At 28.7% G+C, this 23,420-nt stretch overlaps 1 protein-coding gene across 1 annotated transcript in view; it reads right to left on the reverse strand.

The window, feature by feature from the left end:
• Positions 1–2,986: 2,986 nt before the first annotated feature.
• LOC142318822 (spatacsin-like) overlaps positions 2,987–23,420 on the reverse strand; it is a 57,310-nt gene continuing 36,876 nt past the window's right edge. Inside the window, exons 6-8 of the mRNA XM_075355337.1 lie at positions 23,158–23,315; positions 10,654–10,815; positions 2,987–4,794 (exon numbers count right to left, since the gene is read on the reverse strand). Of these exons, the coding sequence (XP_075211452.1) occupies positions 4,590–4,794; positions 10,654–10,815; positions 23,158–23,315 (525 nt within the window). The 3' untranslated portion in view covers positions 2,987–4,589. The remainder of the gene's footprint in view (positions 4,795–10,653; positions 10,816–23,157; positions 23,316–23,420) is intronic.

Below are 23,420 nucleotides of genomic sequence, written 5' to 3' on the forward strand. Positions count from 1 at the left end.
AATCCTAATATGCTGGCCAATTATTGTTGGACCATCAAGAGGGATGCTCCACAGACAAAATGTAGCAGAAAATCATCATATCTTATTTTTTAGGTGAGAGTCAAATGTTTGAATATTGTGTAGTTAAGAATGCAGAAAGTATTAAAATGTTTGAAATTATAAATGCTTGTCTCTTGGAAACCTTGCATGATAAGAAAAAATAATATCATATTTGAATTCAAAAGAAAAAATACTATTTTCTTCCTAAGACAAAACAATTTTTTTTTGTTCCCCAGTGTTGTTAACAAAGAAGGAGCAACTAAATGCTAGTTAAATAGTTTATACAAATGTCTGTAATACTGATGATCATTGTAATCAATGTTACATGCCACATTTCATTAATTAAGATAGAAATCATAACTCTGTTAGAGTTTCCAGGTAGCACCTCTTCTTCTTAATATCTTTGGTCCCAAAAAAACTGCCCACTTAAAAATATTATAAACTGTATTATTGCAGATTATGTAGGGGGAAAAAAGTGTTGATCAGTTTTCAGGGAAGTCTGCTGGCATTCTGAAAAAAAATATTTTTTTGAAATTATAGATTTATAGTAGTATATTACATATTTTCTAAGAAAATAGCCTAATCTTGTTTCTTGAATAATTGGAAAATGAAAACTGCTAATGAATTTTATTGGCTTTATAAGATTGAGATAAAATTGTGCACCATGTAAAATATCAATTTCAGAAGGAATATTGAAATTTAGATCAGCTAAAAGTAGTTATGCAATATATTTATTGTCACTCACTTAGCAATAGCACTTACTATACTTTTTAATCAATAGTTTTTTGCTGAAATATATCCCTTTAGGTAATACATTTTTTAAATAGATCTGGCCTGGGAGACCAAATATCATGTACAATTTTTAACTTACATTTAATTGCTTGACTTATTACTTGTATTATAGTGGTGCCAATTAAAATTTCTTATCTAACAAGGCAATGCGCTCTTAATCTAAAAAAATAACAGTTAAGAAGAAGCAATTTATAATAAAACAATTAGAAGAGAAGAATAACTTATGCTTCCAATAACTTTAATATTCAACTTAATATACATCTGGTCAATAATATCTAATATATACAAATACAATGATTCAGTTAGTATATTAATATTACACTTGATATTTCATAATTACTGATGTTTAATGATAACTAAATAATATAACAAATTTTTTTATTGTTCATTACTTAAGCTATAAAATTTAAGCAAGTAGATAATTATGTTAAAAATAAATTAAACTACTATTTATTTTTTGGATTAATAAAGATAATTAATATCATTAGCAATGGCTTAAACAGTTACATTTGATGTTATTTATTAATTGAAAATTATAAAAAGAAAAATTACATTTTAAAGGTTAGGTGTTCATGAATGTTCTCAAGGCCTAATTTAGATTTAGAACTTATGGATGTAGAAAAAAAAAACTGTCTTAATAGCGTTTTTCTTAGTATTGAAAGTAAGCCACTATGTTGAGATTTTCAATAAGATGATAAAGTATGTATTAATTAACATATATATCAAATTATTTGAACTTACCTGAAGGTTGACACTTGAGGCAAGAATCTAGTTCCTTGACAAGTATGAAAAAAAAATTGTACAATTACTAATACCCAAAGTTTCAATTGTCAATATGAGAAAAACAACTGTAATTTTATAGTCCATCTGTGTTGGACAATACCAAGGAAAATTGCTGTGTGAGCTGAACTCAACAATTTAAGAGTATTCTTAAATTAATTGTTAATATTTCAAGATGTGTATAAATAACTATGATACATTTTTTGATAGTTTCAATACTCGTGAAAAAAAATATATTATTAACAAGAAAAATGAAGGTATCACTGTAATTCACATCAATGTTCCTGGTTTAAAGAAAAATCTAGACAAATTAAAAGTATTCATAAATATTCTTTCTAAAAAATCAGACATAACAGTTTGCACACAAAAACCTGGTGTATACAACATCCGCCTCTTTTAAAACTTGATAAATATAACATGAAATATAATGAGAGTAAATTAAATCAAGATGATGTGAGTTGTTCTCTATACTAAAAAACTAATTGATGCACACTGTTGTTGAATCAATAGGTAATTTAAAAATAGTGCTACTATAAAAAATTATAAAAATGATAACAAAATGATAACATAATGATAGTGCAATTCATAGATGCCATGATGTAAAGAAAAAAGAATTTATAAATTTATTAAAATTATATCTATCTAGATTTGAATGCAAGTATTAAATATCATGTAACTGCTTATGGTTTTAATAGACATTTTAAAATTAGACACAGATACTGATAACTATTTAAACAATTAACTTGAAAAAGGATATTTACCTATAATAAAAGATATTTACACAAACTAATAATTTAGGTTCTGGAACATGTATAAATAATTTTATGAAAACATTGAATCTAAACTATCAAGAATATAAATTTGCAATAAAATTACTGATTATAGTCCAATATTTATTAATATAAACAGTAATAATTAATAAAAATACAGAAAAGAAAAACTAATTCGAATATCCATATAATAATAGTAAACTCAGTGCTGTCTACATTGGAGGGCTGTAATATTTATAATGTTTTTGATATTGATAAATATTTTATTTAATAAAAGATGTTGTACAAAAAATTAATAGAAGTAATCAAAAAAGGAAACCATGGATATCACAAGTCGGGTTCAATAAACAATTTCTTATACAAAAAATGGAAAAAAATATTGATAATATCGAGCTACAGAAAATTAATATTAAATTTGCAAATAAATTGAATAAGCTCATCAATTGTGTAAAGGAACAATATGAACTAAATCTTGTATCTAACATCCAAAACGAAAATAAAAAAATATGGAACTACGTAAATTCAAAAATAAACAAGCAAAAAAATGTTAATTATACACCAAACAAATTGACCTTCAATGGTAAAAATATTGAAACTGAAACAAAATGAGATGGTAAACTAGTTTAATAAATGTTTTAGCAATATAGGGGAAAATTTAACCAAAAAAATCAAAAGAAATTATTGAATTCTAATAGCAATAATGAAATCAAATCAGTTAAGGTTTCAATTTTTTTTTTAGATCTAACAGATTATGAGATTTCACATATAATAATTACGTTAAAAAATAAAAATAATATCCATTGAAACATCCTTAAAAAAAATCAACTGTTATATTTTTTCACCTATTGGCGTGTATAGTAAATTTGTAAATCATTACCCAATTCACTTTAGTGCAAAATAGTGTAAGTATACAAATCAGGTAGTAAACAAAATACCACAAATTACTGATCAATTGCACTAATCTCAAAACTAGCTAAAATATTTGAATAACTTATATATAGCAAGTTCATAAATTATTTTCCTAAGTACGAACCGATTTCAAAAAATCAATACATTTACAGAAATGTACTGGTACCATTTAGGCTTTAGGTTGAACATCAGATTTTGTATATAAAAAACTTGACAAGCTTAAGTTTGTATCTACTAGTCATATTTTGAAAATATACTCCAATCAGTCAAAATAAAAAAATTAAAAATGATTTTCAAATATTAAGTATTTGGATCCCACAGGAAAAATACTAGGACCTCTCTTATTTTTATTATATATCAAAGACCTTTTAGGTCTTCTAAAATATATAGCATTTACACAAATTACGTTACAACATGAATACATTTTTTTGAAAAATAAACAAGAAATAAAAAGTGACAAGTACTAATAAGTCTAAGGATAGCTATGCATATGAAATAAAAGCAGCATATTGAAAACTTAAAAGAGAAATTAAGATTCTTACTTTCTGTTTTTTAAAAATTGACTAAATTTTAAATGTTAAGACTATTTATTATCTGTATATTTTGGACTGTTTAATATTACAGCAAACTATGGGATCTTGACAGGGGATCAGTGTATAAAAATGCAATTGTGCCTTAGTTAAATTTACAAAATAAACTTGTTAAATTAATGGAAAAGTAAAAACAAACTTCAAAAAAACAACGCAATCTACACCAAACTTATATTTTATCAGTTCTTAAGGTTAACCACAAACAGTTACAAAATAAACATAAAAATTCAAAGAGTAAATTAAGACAAAAATCACTGGTATTACCAAAAGTAAACCTCAATGTAGGCAGAAAAGGCATCTATAAAATGCCATAATGTTTTATAATGAGCTACCAGAAACTTTTAAGCACGTAAAAAATGAAACTGTTACAACCAAATTAAAAAAGTGGATACATGATAAAATGTAAATTTAAGATACCTACAAAAATTATAAATAATGTAAACAAACAATTATTAACAGAGACATGACTGTGAATGTTTAGTTTTAAGTATATCTAAGTTTAAGTCTGTAATTTCAATTAATAAATAATCAGGTCTGTGCACAGGTAAATAATACCTCCTGCAGGACTATAAGACTGTAATAAGAATGGCAAGTTACTTGCATGTATCTGTCAAATAAATAATTAAGAATTAAGGAGTACTTTCTCACAAATAAAAAAAATAACATTATATATTGAATACATAGTTCATGTCAGCAACATATAAGTTCATCAGATATGCTGCTTTTTGAATCCACTTAACCATACTGTATCTTTAAGATATGGCAATTCTGGTCCAGACAGAAGTGTTTGAAGTATATCTTTAAATCCCATCTGACTACTAATTCTATACTTAAGATCAGTCTGCATTATCAACTGTACAAACTGTTTCATGTTCTTCACTACTGAATCAGATAATGTTTTCTCCTGTTGGAACCTAAAACAAAACAAGTATGAATTTGTAAATCATGTATACCAATGCAAGAAACAATCTTCCAGTTATAATTTGGATAGCTTTATTAAATATGTTAATAAAAAACTTTTAAATCCTGAAGTTTAGTGAAGGCTGATTAAAAATGAACAATCCAGACATCATAATGTGTCACCCCTTAACAGCAATGAAAAAACGCTAACTCATTCATTGTTTGTTAAAAATTATAATCATTACATTCACTAATTTGTTTAAAGTAAAAAACTAACTTACTAAAAATAACAAATAATAACATTTAAAGCAGTGCAGAGAAATCTATATTAGGCAATGGTTTGTTATTAAATTAAAATGTCTTGTTCTTAAGATTATAAATTTCAGGTTGTTTTACAGTAGTTTTCTAATCTCTCCTTTTGTATTCACTTGTACTCCTTTTCTATTTTTCTATATATCCATTCTTCTACTTTCCTGTTAAAGTTGTTTTCATTACACTTTTTATTGCAAGTCATGCCTGATTAAATTTTTAAAAAAATTTTCAACATCTTTCATAAAGTTGTTTTATCCTTCTTTTCATCATTTTATAATTAAAAAATTATTGATTTTTTCTTTTCCTTTTAACTCTTTTCCTCCATAACCTCATTTTCAGAATCTTTGTTTAAATATTTAATTATTTCTTAAGCAATCTTACAAAGATGTTCATTATGAAAATGAAAAAATAAGTCTAAGGTACAAGTAATTGACATGGCAAACAATATTAGCCATGAAACTCAAAAAGAAATAGTCAAAATAATCCATGAATTAAACAAATCCATTTAATTAGTAACCATATCAAGATTGAAAATGTGAGTTTTAACATTTGTAATGTTAAGAAATTAATGCTTGAAGAAGTTAAGCAATCTTCATGAAGATTGCCAGAAAAAAACAATACTTTCTGAAGGATAGTTCAACAAGATTACCATCAGTTGGGGAATAAATGGCTAAAATAATAAGACAAAAATGAGGTGATGTTAAATCACTTTTAATTTTTCGAACATGGCACTGTTTGGTATAATAACAATTACATTTTAAAAAAAACCACATCAAATTTGTCACCCAACATTCACTTTAGTTAGATATAAATTCCACTTGTAATACGCAACATTTATCCCATCTGAAATTGATTTCATTCCTGACTGTAGCCAGCAAGTCAGGCACTCCCTCTGCAGCTGCAGCATTAATTCAAAATCTTAGCTCAACAAGATCAGCAGGCCAAAGTGGTATATGTAAACCTGATCTTTAATGAAACCCCAAAAGAAAAAATCTAGCAAAGTCAAATCTGGAGAGCAAGATGTCCAAGAATTTGACCTTCACGGCCAAGACCTGGGAATCGAGCATCATGAAAATCTCATACTTCTAGGCTGTAGACAGGATCCCCATCTTGCTGATTGTAATGGTGTCCATCTTGGTCATCATAATCATCTAACTGAGGAATTAGAAAATTTTAAAGCTTGTCCAGATAAACAATACTATTTACGGTAGCCTCCTGGAAGAACCAGCTGTACAGTCTTTGTTTTGTTTAAGGTACAAATAACACTGACCTCAGGGCTATCACAAATGTGCTGCAAAGTTTTATGAGGGTTTTTGTTACCCCATATTTGGCAAATATGGGTGTTTACTTTACTGCTGATGTTAAATGTTGACTCATCAATAAAAATTACATTGTTGTAAAATATTGTTGTCTGCAATTCTATCCATCATCTGACACAAAACTGCACCAAGCAACTTTGTTGTCATTCGTAATGTATTGAGCCATGATTAGTTGGTATGGTTTCAAGTGCAATCATTTACTTAATACATGCCAAACAGTTGGTGTGGAATGCCAGTCTCAGGTGATGCACACGGAGTTGATTTCTTCGAACTAAGCTTTTTCTGAGTTGTTCCACACCAGCTTCAGGGACATGTGGGCATCCTGGTGATTTTGCCTTATTTTGTGTGAACAACCTTAATCAACAATGGTTTGGTGCCAAGAGTAAATTGTATGCCTACTAGGAGGCTCCTCCCTATTGTACTCTCTATGAAAATTACATTGAACTGCAGTTGCTGACTGCAAATTATGAAACCAAAACACACAGCAAACACGTTCTGCACCAGTAAATGTATCCATTTGTAACAACACTCATGACAGCACTGGTAGCCAAATTTGGTACCAATGAACTGTGAGAGTCAAACCTTGATGTGTTTTGCTATGAAATGAGACATCAACAAAATCTGTACATTATCAAAATAAATTTTTATATGCTTTTAAAGTTGCGAAGTTGATTTTGAATCACCCGGTATTATTATACTGACACTTATAAAAAAAATATTATTGAAAAAGAAGACTTTTAATCTCTTTCTGTGTAATTATTTGACATCATTAGTCACTGACAATCCATCAACCACAACAAGCCTACCTTATTGAAATTATAAAATGCTGTAATGTCAAGTCTCAAGTCAGATCTAAGAGGAGCATTTTATAAAATCATTATGATGAAATGCTGAAAAAAAGTATTTCATGAAACAATAATATATTCTCACTTACATTCTTTTGAATATAAGCAAGAAATTCAGAATAAAAGACATTAAGAGGAGAATATGTTTCACTCTGTTAGGAATTAGAGCCAAACTGTTGGAAACAAAGTAACTGTTAACATTAGGCATGCATTATAGTGAATGATATTCTGTAACTAAAGACTCATGTATTACATACTGTAACTGGTTATCTAAGAGACTGGCTAGCAAGACTGCAAATCAGCATTTTCAGTCATCTCTATGTTAAGTGTGGATAGCAAAAGACATAATCTTTTCAACTACATGACTATTTTTATCTTATCTACAATAGTATTGAAATTAGTACAATGTTAACAATTGGAAATGATTAACAATAATGTACTCTCTCTCTTTACAAACCCCAATAACAAACCTTTACAACTGAAAAAAAGGGTCTGGTCCATAACTCAGATGCTGTTACAAGATGATTGTGCCACTTCATCGTATCGTAAAGTTAATGGAAGTTTCACCAGTTAAATGGTGAAATGATAGCATAAAATTTATTTGTTAGTATCCTGTGTTATGATTTCACTTCGTGATTATTAAGTAGAATTTTTTTGTTAGTTCTGTTGCATGGACATATTTGTTCTATCTTATTGATAATAATAAATAAACGTTTCAAAACTTATTTATACTATGACTTTTTTATATGATTAAATAATTATTATTACCTATTTGTAAACAAAAATTTACTTAACTTTATACTCTCATAATATGTAAAAATAAATACATACCAAAACATACATCTTATAACTAAAAAAAAAGTTAATACTGCCAAGGAGTTTTCGGTAATAAAAATATCCAACTGTATGAATTATCTCCTATTTATCTAACCTGAAATTTTCTCTAGAATGTAATGAAAATAGATAACCAAGAACAAGAAAATAAAAGTTTTGGAATTTTAATGTATGAATTCATATCCTTTTAAGTTGACTTTCTGAGACACATTTTATCATCATTAAAATGATAGATACCAAAATCTTATTAACTATAAATTATCCAAAAACTTCCCCCTTATCTATATTAATCTTTTTCAGCAAATTATAAAAAATTAGGCTGACTGCTGGAAAACTGTTGTTTAATCGAACAAGGAAAACAAATAAAAATTAGTTATCTTTAACTACAGTTAGTCTGTAGTTTTTCAGAGAAAATTTTCAATAATAAAATTAAATAAATATATGGAAAAGTGATTGGGGAGTAAATAAAGACTACCCTCAACATTTTACCATTTTTCTGAAACAAGTTATTATGATTCAAACATCAGTCAGAACACAGTGAGCAAAGTATAAAAAAAAGTAATATGATATTTATTTTGAAATAATCTATGTATTATAATACAGAACCTAAGAAATTTAAAAATAAATAATTATTTGCTCAATTTTTTTATAATGTTCTATCAGGGGGAAACCAAAAAATCAACAGCAGTAACATCAACAGCAAGTGCAAGAGGCAACATCAAGAAAATTTAACAGAGAATGGTGACCTGCACAACAGTATAGTAATAAAGGTTCACACCTATGTCAGAGAATATTATACTCATACATACACAGATGCATGCAAGCATGCATCTGTGTATGTATGTTTCATTCAATTTTATGATTGACAACTCCAGCAGAATGTTGTGGAAAATACATTCATATTTAAGATGCAGCAGAATCATTGTTTTTGAGCAGATACTAAATTTTGCTAGCAAAATACAGTGTATATCATGCTTTATTAACTGTAATTCTCAAATGCTCAATAAATAAGACACTACTATATTTTGAATCATGCTTAATTTTAAGTATGTGAGATATCTAATTTCTGAGCTAGTTCTAAGCTTGTGAAATTATTGTCAATCAACAATAATACTTTGCTAAATATTTTTGTGAGAAGGCTAACAAAGATGTAATACAACCTCATTTAGCATGTTTTCTGCTTTAAATGGACCATTGGATTATTGCCTAATGTAGAGTTAAAGGTTGTAAGTACAGAAAATCATTTATGGCAAATTCCAAATTTGTTAGCCAATACTGCCTCAACTCTTCATCAGTAGTGAAAAAAACCACTAAGCAAGTAGGTCAAGATTGGAAACTTTTTTGATACTGTCAAAAACTTCTCTAACTGTAACCTTTGCAAAACTTCACTGATCTTTTTCCTGTGTTTGAGGTCAGTTTATTTTTCATAAAATTTCATATAGGCAAAAAGAGACAAATCTATCCCTGTCATGAAAGGAAATATTTTTATTCTTAGACAATTCTTTCAGATGTATATGATAACATTTTAGTATTCTAAAAAAATACAGCAGACTTCAAAACGCCTTAATTTATGTTATAATTGTTGGCTTTGCAATTCAGTCTTTAGAATACTTTTCTTTCATGATCTGTATATTTATTTGTAAATTTACTAATAACATTTAGTCATATTTATTAAAAAAATTCCCATGATTTATACAACTTAGCATCTTTTACTGTTATCTTCAAATGAAAACAAAATTTAAGTAATATAGAAATATTTTAGACTATTAAGTGGGACTGAAAAATGAATATGTCCAAACCAGAAGGAATATAAACAGACAGCCTCTAACTGTCAACCTCCCTTACATAATAAAAAAAATAATTGACTGATCTATCAGACTGTGTAGCTGGATTGACAACAACAATCCAGCAAAAATTCGCAATCTGGTAATTATTGAAAATTCAATTCACCAAGTAAGAAAGAAATGAGAGGGTATGAAACATGAAATTCAATCACCACTTTGCCATAGGCTTTCATACAGAAATTAAAATGTAATGATATAATATAATGTATTGACTGATGATCATGATATTTCATATATTTTACCATTACACAACAATATGGTAGCTGGAGAATGACAACATTCCCAGTTTTCGTAATGAAAGTGCTCTGAAGATTAAATAATTATTCAAAGATTTTATATCCGTAATGAATACAGTTTCCCCATATTATTCCTTCTATGTTTTATATGTGGAGGAACTTTGTTCCAATGGAAGCAGTCCAATGGAAAGCTAACAATTTCCCTTTAGAAGATCAGGATGAAATGGATGAAGATGAAGAGCAAAAATCCTAGAATCAGAGTTTTACAAACAACAAAAGTTATAAAGAATGAAAAAGCTGTGGAATAGATAAGTTGCCAAGATTTTATCAATTTTGGTAAATGGATAATTAGTCACTCAATGAAAATGATGAGAGGAGTAATGGATTAAATATTTATTATCCTAAAAAGTATAGAAAAAATTATAAAATTTGTCACTAAAATATAATAATTTTTACTAAAATTCAATTAAAATATACTTTTACCTTCTAGCAACATCTTGTACAATTGTATAAGTTAGTTCATGATGCCTTAACCAAGCCAACAAATACTGATGATTATCCTTTATGATGAACTGTTGATATAATGCTGCACTCCAATCAATTGAAATGTTATATGCCTGAGAAACTATACGTGCCTCCTCATAACTATAGATAAAAAATAAACAGCATGTATTAAAGTAAATGTGAATATTATTTTGGATTTTATATGTTGATTGCTAAAACCTTAATATTTTACCAAAACTGTATATAAACACACATAAATAAAACAACAAAAATAAAGAAAAAACAATAAACAGATAAAAACTAAACATTAAACATCTTATTAATAAACAAAACTAAAGGAACTCACATGACACACCTATGTAGTAATCAAATTTATTAAATATTAAGATAAATATTAAAATTTAGAACTTTATAATTCTGAATCTAAACCACTGATAATAAATATATTTCTTTCTGAAAGCTATATTTCTTATTAATCATTTACAGCAGCAGCAGCAGCATCAAACTCCTGGTTCACATACGATAGAAAAATCAATAGAAATTAGACAGAAAAGCAGAAATAAATATAAAACTTTTAAAATTCCTGAAAAGTTAAAAGTATTAATTTCTCACATTAGTTGGTCAAGAAATAAAACACATGTAAAAATCATTTTAAAAATGTTCCCTCAACACTTACAAAAATAAGATTATATAACAACTATATCATTCAGAAAAAGAAAATTGAAATAATTGTCACATTATCAGTTTAACAATTTTATATAATTATCAATGGTCTGCAAAAACAATAGTTTGGTTAATTCTATCACTACAGAAATTTAAATAAGACTTAAAGGCTGTACTAAGAACACTACTAAATTAAGTGCTATTTATTTTCCTAAAACTACAGGCAAAACTTTTAAACTCTATAGTAATTAATGTAGTCATGATAATCTGAGCTTTGGTAACTGAGTTTCTGTTAATCTGAGAAAGTTTCTTAAAAATTACAAATTAACACTATTAAAAAATTATATTTTTCAATGTCATAAATAAATCTGATACGTCAACTGTCAAACTGGATTTTGATTTCCAATCTTTTTTCCTGTATAGGACTAACTAAAATTTAATTCTTTGAAAGTGTATGAAAGAATATCCTGTTGCTAAATTCAGTTAGTTTATTTCAGTATCAGCCTGCACATTACAGGAAATAAGTTGACCAAAACCTTTTGTAAATACTGGCCCAATGAATTTCTAAGAAACTTCCTTACTACAGTATCCGGCCAGTGGACATAAGTAATGTTGCAATAACATTTCATGTACATAATGTAATCTACATTCAGTTTCATATTTGCTTTCCTTTTTAAATGTTTTATAGTGTGCTGAGCTACTGTATTAGAGAATTTAAACTCAACTTTTTTTGTCTATGTTGCAATTTATTGTAAAATGAGTTCAAAGAGAAAATATGCTTCATTGCTGTTGTTAAATATAAAATTAGACCTATTGAAATGCATAAATAAAAACAAAACACTAAAAACCTATTGCTTAAGATCTAAGTCTTAACTGGTGATGCAATCAAACAAAATGAGAACTGCAGAGTTTGAAGAAGCAATTTTTAGAAAATGCTGTAAATTCCAGATCTCATATGAAGAAAACTGAGTTTGAAAAAACAAGCAAGCCATTGTATTTATGCAGTTCAAAAATTGATCCCTGGAAAGCTGCTATATTTTCAATGTCAACTATAGGAAGGTCAAAGTTTCACTGACAACATTGGATGGTTAGACAACTGGGAAAAAGAAATGGTGTACTTATTAGAGGTAAAAAAATTCTGTTGATACTGAAAGTGCTGATTTATTTTTTGTGAGGAATTTTTAAAAATTTACTATTGTGACAATTTGAACTTAAATCTTAAAGAAAAACTTAAATCGTACAAAAGAAACTAGAGTATTTGGCTTTAAAAAAGTAAAGAATGAATAACAATTTTAACTTGTTCAAACACATTTGGGAATTACAAATTGTGGCTTCTTACAGTAGAAACATCTAAAAGCCCACAACTGTCAAAAACATCACTCTTCAAAGAGTGCCAGTTTCTTATTCTAGTCACAAACTACCTGAATGATCACAATATTTTCAAGGCTAGTTTTTGATGAATTTATGGTACAAATTAAAAAGTAGATAAAATCTTTCTCAAAAGATGTTACTTTTAATTGACAAGTTCCAATACATCCAGATGATGAAGTACTGTGCAATGGTGATATTTAAGTGACTTTTCTGCTATCTAATGTCATCAATTTTATTTAGCCTATTAACCAAATTGTCACTGCACCACTTAAGAAGATATACAAACAAAGAATACTTATCTGGAAGAAAGAGGAAAGATGGACAGAAAAGAGTCAAATTTAGATTACTGATCAGATTTAGGAAAAAAGAAATTCAAAAATGCCAAAGATTGGATTACAGATGGTCAGTATAAAATTAAAATTGAAACCCTAAAAAAAAAAATGATGTTAAAAGTGTTTCTTCTGAAGAGACCAATATAACTGTTTATGAAGATAGTTCCATAGATAACTTGATTGCAGGATGCAAAAACTCAATTGAAGAAGAAATTAAAAAATCAATAGTTTCTGATAATAAAGAAGAAATTACTGACTACACTGTAATCAGAATGGTGGATCACCAGGCAACAAGCAACACAGACAGTGGGGAGAAAAATGAAGATAACTAATAACAGAGTGACAACTTGGATACAGTCATGTTTTTGAAACATGCAACAAGCTATCTAAAACACTGGCCGAAAGTGACGCTAAATGGCATTTTATTTCTTAAAAGATAGTCATCTTACAGCAAAGGAATGATATTCTTCCAAAAAAAAAACAGACATACTGAACTTTATTTAAAATACTAAGGTACTCTTATGTTATTTTATTTACATAATTTGGTACAGTCTACTACTGCCAAATACATTAAAAATACCATCTAGTATTACAGTAATTAAACTCCCTGTTCATAATTTTGGTAGCTTAATAAGTTTAATTTTTGTTTCCAATAGTTTTTCTGTAAAGGGTCTGCAGTCCAATTGAATCAAATCAGCAAGACTCTACTGCGTTGTGAGTTGCCAAATTGAGCAAATAACTCTGATAAAAAATGTTAGTTAATTAATTTGAGTTTAGATTTACTTTTATACAGAGCGTGATCAGAATTTATCTGATCTTATTACTTCCTTGTATGAAGTAAAGGAAGTATTGTGATTGCGAAAAATTTTGGTTTTCAAATTTTAATGAAAATATTTATTTTGATCATCCCTGAATCCATTTTGACTAGTTTCGGCGTGATGTCTGTATGAACGTACATATGTAGTAACTCGCACAACTCAAAAATGATTAGCTGTGGGATGTTGAATTTTTGGATTTAGGACTGCTGTAACATCTAGTTGTGCACCTCCCCTCTTTTGATTGCAATTGACTGAACCAAAAATGCCCAAAAAAAGCCCCAAATCCCAACCAATTTTGATTTTGAACTTTCATAACTGCAGTAATAAGCCCTCACTGAGAGCTTTTCAAAGATATATCATAAGTGATATATCTTTGTTGTGATATATCTAGTGATTATTTTCATTGGTTCCAGAGTTATAGCCAAATAAAATTTTAATTAATGAAATATTTGGATCTTACAAGGGAAGGCGCATTGGTTTAAAGAAAACTTTTTAATTTTTCTATGCTTACTATGTTAAATATTTACTATGCTAAATATAATTTAAATATATAGTAAGCCCTCATTGTGAGCTATTGAACTATATATCATAAGTGGTACTAATTTTCATTGGTTCCAGAGTTATAGACAAATAAAAGTTTAATTAATGAAATATTTTGATCTTACAAGAGGAAGGCGCATCGGTTCGAATTCCACTTCATCTCCTTTTTTTAATTATTTTTTTAAAAATTTAAATATACTGAGTTATTAATACTTATTAACCTCTGATTGCAAAAAAAGTTTTACAATAAATAATAATTCAATAATAAAAATAAATAAAAAAAATATGAAAAAATATCAGAAGTTAATAATGAAATAAATTTTATGTACTTTTCATTTTAACAAAAAGTGTATATGCAATTTAATAGGCGTAGAAGGAAGTCATGTGGTGTCCACATCAGTTTTTTTTTTTACTGTGGTAACCACTTGTTGCGTAAGAGGGAAACAATTGTGGAATGTGATCTTGACTAGTAGTGGGTGAGTATGATTCACTGAATTGCTGTCATTGTAGCCAATTGCTGCTTAGTAGCTGTAAAATGTTGAAAAGTGCTTGTCATGTCTGTTGCTGTTCAAAATGACCGAAGGGTTGAGCAGAGATCTGCAAGAGAGGCAAAAAGGAAAACTCAAACACCTTTCGTATGTTAACAAGTTATTAAGTGGTGTGGGTGTTACAAAGATTTAAGATTGTTATCACTGTTCCCAAGGTGGCTGAATTCTGTCAAACATGACAAACACTCTGGCAGACCTTCCACCAGCAAAAATCGAGCAAGTTTCTATAAATGGTGATGAATTACCATCGAATAATAATCGTAGTAGGAATTTCATTTAGCTCAGTGTAATCAGCCTTTAATGGAAGATCTCTGGATGTGGTAATAACAGCAAAATTTGTTCCAAAAACTTCTCATTCATAAACCAAAGGAAAACCAACATGGTGGAATGTTTTAGTAGTGATCCTGATTTTATGAAAAAAATAATTGGTTATGAAACATTGATCAATGGCTATGACCCTAAGACCAAAGCACCATCATCCCATTGGAAAACTCCTAGTTTCCTGCAGCAAAAGAAAGCCAGGCAATGTGAAAGTCATGCTGAGAGTGTTTTTTGATTATCAGGTAAGTTCCTGAAGGACAAACTGTCAATAAAGAGTATTATATAACTGTTCTTCATTGGCTAAGAGACCACACCTTTGATAAAATGGCAATTGGAAAAAATTCATCATGACAATGTTTCAAGGCATGAATCACAACTTAACCAGAGATTCTTGGTGAATACAGAGTGAAAAATTTAAGCAGTTTCTTTACTTAACAGACATGGCTCCCTGTGATTTTTGACTCTTTCTTAAGTTTAAAATTCTGCTCAAAAATTTGAAGACTGAGAAGAGATCAAAAGTAATGTTACAAGATTACTTTGAAAAATGTTGATATAATGGAAAGTATGTTTGTTAGATAAGTATGTTACATCAGAAGAGGCCTACTTTGGTGGGAACAAGTTATTAAACTAAATAGGTTAAGTATTTTTGTTTTTTTGAGTCAAGGTCAAATACTTTTTGATCATACCTCGCAAATTGAATATTTCCCCTATTGTTCTAATTCTGAATATTTTTAAAATAAAAAAACATCTGGAAATACACACTATTTTCCGTAATGTGAAATAATTCCATTATAAATTTTCATTGTTTAATATCTTTCTCTATGAATCTCCCTCCTCTATGAATCATGAGACCTTACCGTTGGTGAGGGGGCTTGAGTGCTCAGTGATACAGAGTAGCTGGACCGAAGGTGCAACCATATCGGAGAGGTATCTGTTGAGAGCCAGACTAAGGAATGATTCCTGAAAGAGGGCAGCAGCTCTTTCAGTAGTTGTTAAGGGTGTAAGTCAGGACGACTTAAACGACCATATCAACATCACTCAGTCCTCTGAGTACTGCGCAGCTGAAAGCAATGGAAAGCTACAGCTGCTTTATTCCAAGAAAATATAGCTCTCTGCATTTTCATATAGCAATGATGGAGGTGCCTTCCTTGGTAAAATATTCCGGAGGTTAACTAGTCCCCCGTTCGGATCTCCGGGTGGGGACTACTAAGGAAGGGATCACCAGAAAATTAAAAAATAACATTCTACAAGTCGGAGCGTGGAATGTTAGAAAATTTAAAAAGGGAAATGGATAGGATAAATGTAGATGTAGTAGGAATTAGTGAGGTTCGGTGGGAAGAGGAAAGCGACTTTTGGTCAGGTGATTTTAGAATAATTAACTCAGCTTCAAATAATGGGCAGGCAGGAATAGGATTCGTAATGAACAAGAAGATAGGGAAGAGAGTAGAGTATTTCAAAATGCATAGCGATAGAATCATTGTAATAAGGATAAAATCAAAACCTAAACTGACAACGATTGTTAACGTCTATGTGCCTACAAGCGCCCATGATGATGATGAGGTAGAGTGTGTATACGAAGAGATTGATGAAGCAATTAAACACGTAAAAGGAGATGAAAATTTAATAATAGTTGGAGATTGGAATGCAAGCACTGGAAAAGGCAAGGAAGGAAATATAGTGGGTGAATACGGGCTGGGCAAAAGGAATGAAAGAGAGGACCGACTTATAGAGTTTTGCAAGAAGTATAATTTAGTAATTGCCAACACCCAATTTAAAAATCATAATAGAAAAATATACACTTGGAAAAAGCCAGGCGATACTGCAAGGTATCAGATAGATTATATCATGGTTAAGCAAAGATTTAGAAATCAACTCGTTGATTGCAAAACTTACCCTGGAGCAGACATTGATAGCGACCATAATTTGGTGATAATGAAATGTAGATTGGGGTTTAAAAACCTGAAGAAAAGGTGTCAGATGAATCGGTGGAATTTAGAGAAGCTTGAAGAAGAGGAGGTAAAGAAGATTTTTGAGGAGGACATCGACAGAGGTCTGAGTAAAAAAGATAAGGTAGAAAATGTAGAAGAAGAATGGGAGAATGTTAAAAAGGAAATTCTTAAATCAGCAGAAGCGAACTTAGGCGGAACACTGAGAACTGGTAGAAAAACTTGGGTTTCAGACGATATATTGCAGCTGATGGATGAACGTAGAAAATATAAGAATGCTAGTGATGAAGAAATTAAAAGCAACTACCGACAATTAAGAAATGCTATAAACAGGAAGTGCAAACTAGCGAAAGAAGATTGGATTAAAGAAAAGTGTTCAGAAGTGGAAAGAGAAATGAACATTGGTAAAATAGACGGAGCATACAGGGAAGTTAAAGAAAATTTTGGGATACATAAATTAAAATCTAATAATGGGTTAAACAAAGATGGTACACCGATTTATAATATGAAAGGTAAAGTTGATAGGTAGGTGGAATATATTGAAGAGTTATACGGAGGAAATGAATTAGAAAATGGTGTCATAGAGGAAGAAGAGGAAGTTGAAGAGGATGAAATGGGAGAAACAATACTGAGATCTGAATTTAAGAGAGCATTAAAAGATTTGAATGGCAGCAAGGCTCCTGGAATAGACGGAATACCTGTAGAATTACTGCGCAGTGCAGGTGAGGAAGCGATTGGTAGATTTCACAAACTGGTGTGTAATATTTATGAAAAAGGGGAAGTTCCGTCAGACTTCAAAAAAAGTGTTATAGTCATGATACCAAAGAAAGCAGGGGCAGATAAATGTGAAGAATACAGAACAATTAGTTTAACTAGTCATGCATCAAAAATCTTAACTAGAATTCTATACAGAAGAATTGAGAGGAGAGTGGAAGAAGTGTTAGGAGAAGACCAATTTGGTTTCAGGCAAAGTATAGGGACAAGGGAAGCAATTTTAGGCCTCAGATTAATAGTAGAAGGAAGATTAAAGAAAACAAACCAACATACTTGGCATTTATAGATCTAGAAAAGGCATTCGATAACGTAGACTGGAATAAAATGTTCAACATTTAAAAAAAATTAGGGTTCAAATACAGAGATAGAAGAACAATTGCTAACATTTACAGGAACCAAACAGCAACAGTAATAATTGAAGAACATAAGAAAGAAGCCGTAATAAGAAAGGGAGTCCAACAAGGATGTTCCCTACCCCTGTTGCTTTTTAATCTTTACATGGAACTAGCAGTTAAAGATGTTAAAGAACAATTTAGATTCAGAGTAACAGTAAAAGGTGAAAAGATAAAGATGCTACGATATGCTGATGATATAGTAATTTTAGCCGAGAGTAAAAAGGATTTAGAAGAAACAATGAACGGCATAGATGAAGTCCTATGCAAGAACTATTGCATGAAAATAAACAAGAACAAAACAAAAGTAATGAAATGTAGTAGAAATAACAAAGATGGACCACTGAATGTGAAAATAGGAGGAGAAAAGATTATGGAGGTAGAAGAATTTTGTTATTTGGGAAGTAGAATTACTAAAGATGGATGAAGCAGGAGCGATATAAAATGCCGAATGTTAGCACAAGCTAAATGAGCCTTCAGTAAGAAATATAATTTGTTTACATCAAAAATTAATTTAAATGTCAGGAAAAGATTTTTGAAAGTGTATGTTTGTAGTGTCGCTTTATATGGAAGTGAAACTTGGACAATCGGAGTATCTGAGAAGAAAAGATTAGAAGCTCTTGAAATGCGGTGCTACAGGAGAATGTTAAAAATCAGATGGGTGGATAAAGTGACAAATGAAGAGGTGTTACGGCAAATAGATGAAGAAAGAAGAATTTGGAAAAATATAGCTAAAAGAAGAGCCAGACTTATGGGGCCACATACTAAGGCATCCTCGAATAGTCGCTTTAATATTTGAAGGACAGGTAGAAGGAAAAAATTGTGTAGGCAGGCCACGTTTGGAATATGTAAAACAAATTGTTAGGGATGTAGGATGTAGGGGGTATGCCGAAATGAAAAGACTAGCACTAGATAGGGAATCATGGAGAGCTGCATCAAACCAGTCAAATGACTGAAGACAAAAAAAAAATATCTGCTACTAAAGATACATCAAAACAGATAATCCAACATGACTGTTAAATTTTAAAACACCAGTATGTAAAATAATAATAAGTATATATAAAACAAACCAAAAGTATCTGTTTAATAAGGTGTAAACATAAAAAATATTTTTAAATTCTTATAAGGAACTGTTATGAACTAGTTAGTAGAAGACAACATTTAATCCAACTAAAATAAGATGACATTACAAATATGTACAATAATATTCCTAAAAATGGAGAAAAGTCAAATAAATTTTATAATAAATGTTATAATCCATTGTACTCAAATTACTCATAAAATCCTTACTTAAGAAAGAGATATTGATTGCTAACTCAAAATACAGTAATGGTAAAGAATGAACATTATCATTTTAAATAAACTAAATAAAATTTATACAACTGAAAAACCAAAACAATAAATTTTCTTTTCGAAGACATTAATGAGAACAATAAAAATCAAACTAATCATCTGTTTTTGATTACAAAAACAAATCAACTATAAATCACTTTTCATAAAATTGCCAATTACCCACATAAAATCTATATATAAAACACATATTTTAAGTGATTCATAATCAATGCCCAGTAAAACTACTGAAGATAAATTGATGAAAATCTGTTTACCCCTTCTTATTGTGTTAAGTGTACACTAAGAAAATATTTTTTTAAAATTCTGAATTTAAAGGGTTAAAATGGAGTAATAATGAAATTTACTATTTTTTAAATTTCTCTGTAACAAATGAAGATATCAACTTGATTTTTGGTATGTGTAATCTTCATGTGGATATCTAAAAACAAATTTCTAGAGTTTTTCAAAATTCAACCTTGAAAGGGGTGAAGAAAGGTAAAAAGATTTTGAACAAAAGATTTTTGCAAATTTTTCCCACTTCAGGCTACACTAAATCAGATATAAACTTCAGATAAAATATCTATAAACCATTTTTGAGTTTTTTTTTGGAATTTCAGTTTTTTAAGGGGTGCAATGGTATATGGTGCAGTGACTCAACCAACATTGCCACTACCACTGTTACTATATCTACATTACCGCTGGCAGCACCTGCCTCCAGTAACTTGACTAAAAAACGTAAAATAAAAAAGACTGATTGCAGCAAGAAAACAAATAACCATATAGTGCAAGTAAAGCCATGATGGAGATGTTAGTAATCTATAAAAAAACAGGATTAATCTACAATGTTCTTTATAGATTGTATAAAGTAAATTATTGCTATTATTTTTTTTACAGAAATGAAGAAGGAAGCAAATTGCAGTTTTTGAGTGGATTTTAAAAGAAATGCTGTTTTAGTGACATCTGATTGATACATAAAAAATTGATATTTTACACACTGTTAATCTAATCTTTTTTTTTTTAATTCTTCCAAACGCCAAATTAATTAAATAGTTTTTAAGATAACCAGGATATTTTAATAAAGTAACTGCATTTTGAGAAGTTACAAAAAACAATAATCGACCCCTTAACAAGCTTAATCGACCAGCTTAAGTTTATCTTAAGCTGGATCATTGGAACTATTAGAAAACACAAATTTGACTGTAACATTTTAATAGTGATCAAACTAACAGTTTACAAGTTATAGATTAACAATATCAATAGAAACTCTGATTGCCAGTGTAACTAAATCAATGCAAATTGACACTAAATGAAAATCACCAAGATCTTGAATACTACACTTACTTGAAATTTAATAAGTAAGAAAGTGCCATTGCTATTTTTATAATTTTTACAAAAAAATCTTGGGTAAAATTCCTTTATTCACAGAAAAAATGTGTGAGTATGAATATATGTATATACTTTTTTTTGTTGAAAATTTAAATAATTTATTAACATATTATCATTGTGCTAATACAATTTAATATTAAATTAAATTTAAACTACCAAAATATAGTAGATAAATAAGTTATTACTACATAGTAGATAATAAGTAGTTACCATATTAATTCCAAGAATCAATTTTTGCTTCTAAATTTTCAGTTTGTGTTTAATTCTATAAATACATTAAATCATATTTTTTTTAATGATTTTGAATTTGTCGAAAATGTCATTGTTTAATAAATTTCAAGATATTATGGACGAATTCCCAAATTCTACTGTTGAGTAGAATTTGGGAATTCTGTTGAGTACTCAACTTATTTTAAATAGTTCTTTGTTTTGAAATTTTTAAATATTATGAATGCCTATACAAATTTTGCTGTCCAGTACTGGAATGATGTATTTTTTTCTTAAAATCTTAAAAAGATTACATCATTCTAGTACTGGACAGCAAAATTTGCATATGCATTTATAATATTTTTAAATTTTGAAACAAAAAACATTCTAAAATAAAATTAAAATAAATTTTTTTAAATAGTTATATTATAATGTAATATTAGAATTCAATACTGAAGATGCGGGATGCTGTGAAAATTTATTTTTGAAAATAAATACGGTAAGTTTAACTTATCTAATTAATGTGTTTCGGTGTAATATAATATATATATATAATGAAATTATTAAATATATATATATTTACACCTGCTGATCTGGTGGATTTATCTATGTATGTATATATATATGGATAAATCCAACAGATCATTCATGAAGAAATTTAATGAGCACTGATAATTAAAAAATGGTAATACTACATTTTACAGAACACTTAACAAAAACAAATATAATATTATAATTGTAGAAAATAATTTAGAAATTCTAGATATAAATAATAATACACATATTATTATATGATATATTAATATAGACATATTAAATATAGAATTAAATACAACTTTAAATAGACATATTAGAAAAATATTATATTAGTATTTATATTAGTAGTTGATTATATACTTATCAACAAACAAATTAAATTTGATAATAAGTTGATAAATTTGGTGGACTTAACAAAATTATTAAGATTTGATAATACTATTCTATATCATGTCATCGTAGATGAGGATGTTTTAAATTTTGACTACAGTATAATATATACTAACTTTTTAATAATTTGATTTTAATGAATGTTTTAATAATTTATTTTATATGTTAATATTTCAAATAATAATTAACAATATTTTATAATAATATTCTAATTTCATACTGTGTAATTTGTAAAAAATAAAAAGTCTGCTGATGATGGAGCTATAAGCACTGAAAGCGCTACAAATAGGTAAGGGTACATCTCTTTATGAACTATATCTGGTAATCTTTATTGTTAATAATAATTATTTTGACCCAGTGGTAATAATGTTAAATAAATTAATATATATATATATAAATATAAATAATAAAATTATTTATATATAATAAATATAACACCACACATCTCTCAGGAATGGTTGATCCGAGACTGTACAAGAATATACCTCATTTACATATACATGTCATCTTCCATCTCATTGGGCCATAGTAGGTTGCTAATTGTTCACTAGTTGCACAGAGTGCAATGAACACAAAATAATAATCATATATATATATATATATATAAAGCAAAGCCCCACAAGTTTTGGTGGCTTGCTATTTAAATTAATGCTATGTTCACAGGTGATTATTATTGGTGTAATTACTGGTAGTTTGGACCAGATATCTAATAGATTATATCTCTTTAAACATATATCTGGTAAACAAAAAAAGTCAAGTGAATTATTTTACATATAACAAAACCCTTTCTAAGCTTCATAATGTGCTTTACCAGCACATTAAGGAAAACTGTAATTTACAATAACATGTTAAATACAGTTAATTAATAACCTTCAAATAAACAGAAAACTTGTACAATAAATAAATCATAATTATAAAAAATTTACCTAAGGGTATTATTAATAAAAGTAGTAACTTGATGGCACTGTAACTTCAAAAGGCAATCTGCATTTAGGCCAGTTTCTACACCAGTAACAAATGACCACTGTAATGAAACCAACTCTGCCTGATTAATAATAGCTGTAGCTCTTTTCAGTTTTTTAGCCTAAATAAATATTAAAAAATTACAAATTAGTAAAATGACAATAAAATTCCTCAATTACAAACTGCGGAAAGAGTATAAACTTCAGCAGTAGTACAAAAAATTTTA

Source organism: Lycorma delicatula, chromosome 1 (assembly GCF_047948215.1).
Source record: "Lycorma delicatula isolate Av1 chromosome 1, ASM4794821v1, whole genome shotgun sequence".
Classification (NCBI taxonomy): domain Eukaryota; kingdom Metazoa; phylum Arthropoda; class Insecta; order Hemiptera; family Fulgoridae; genus Lycorma; species Lycorma delicatula.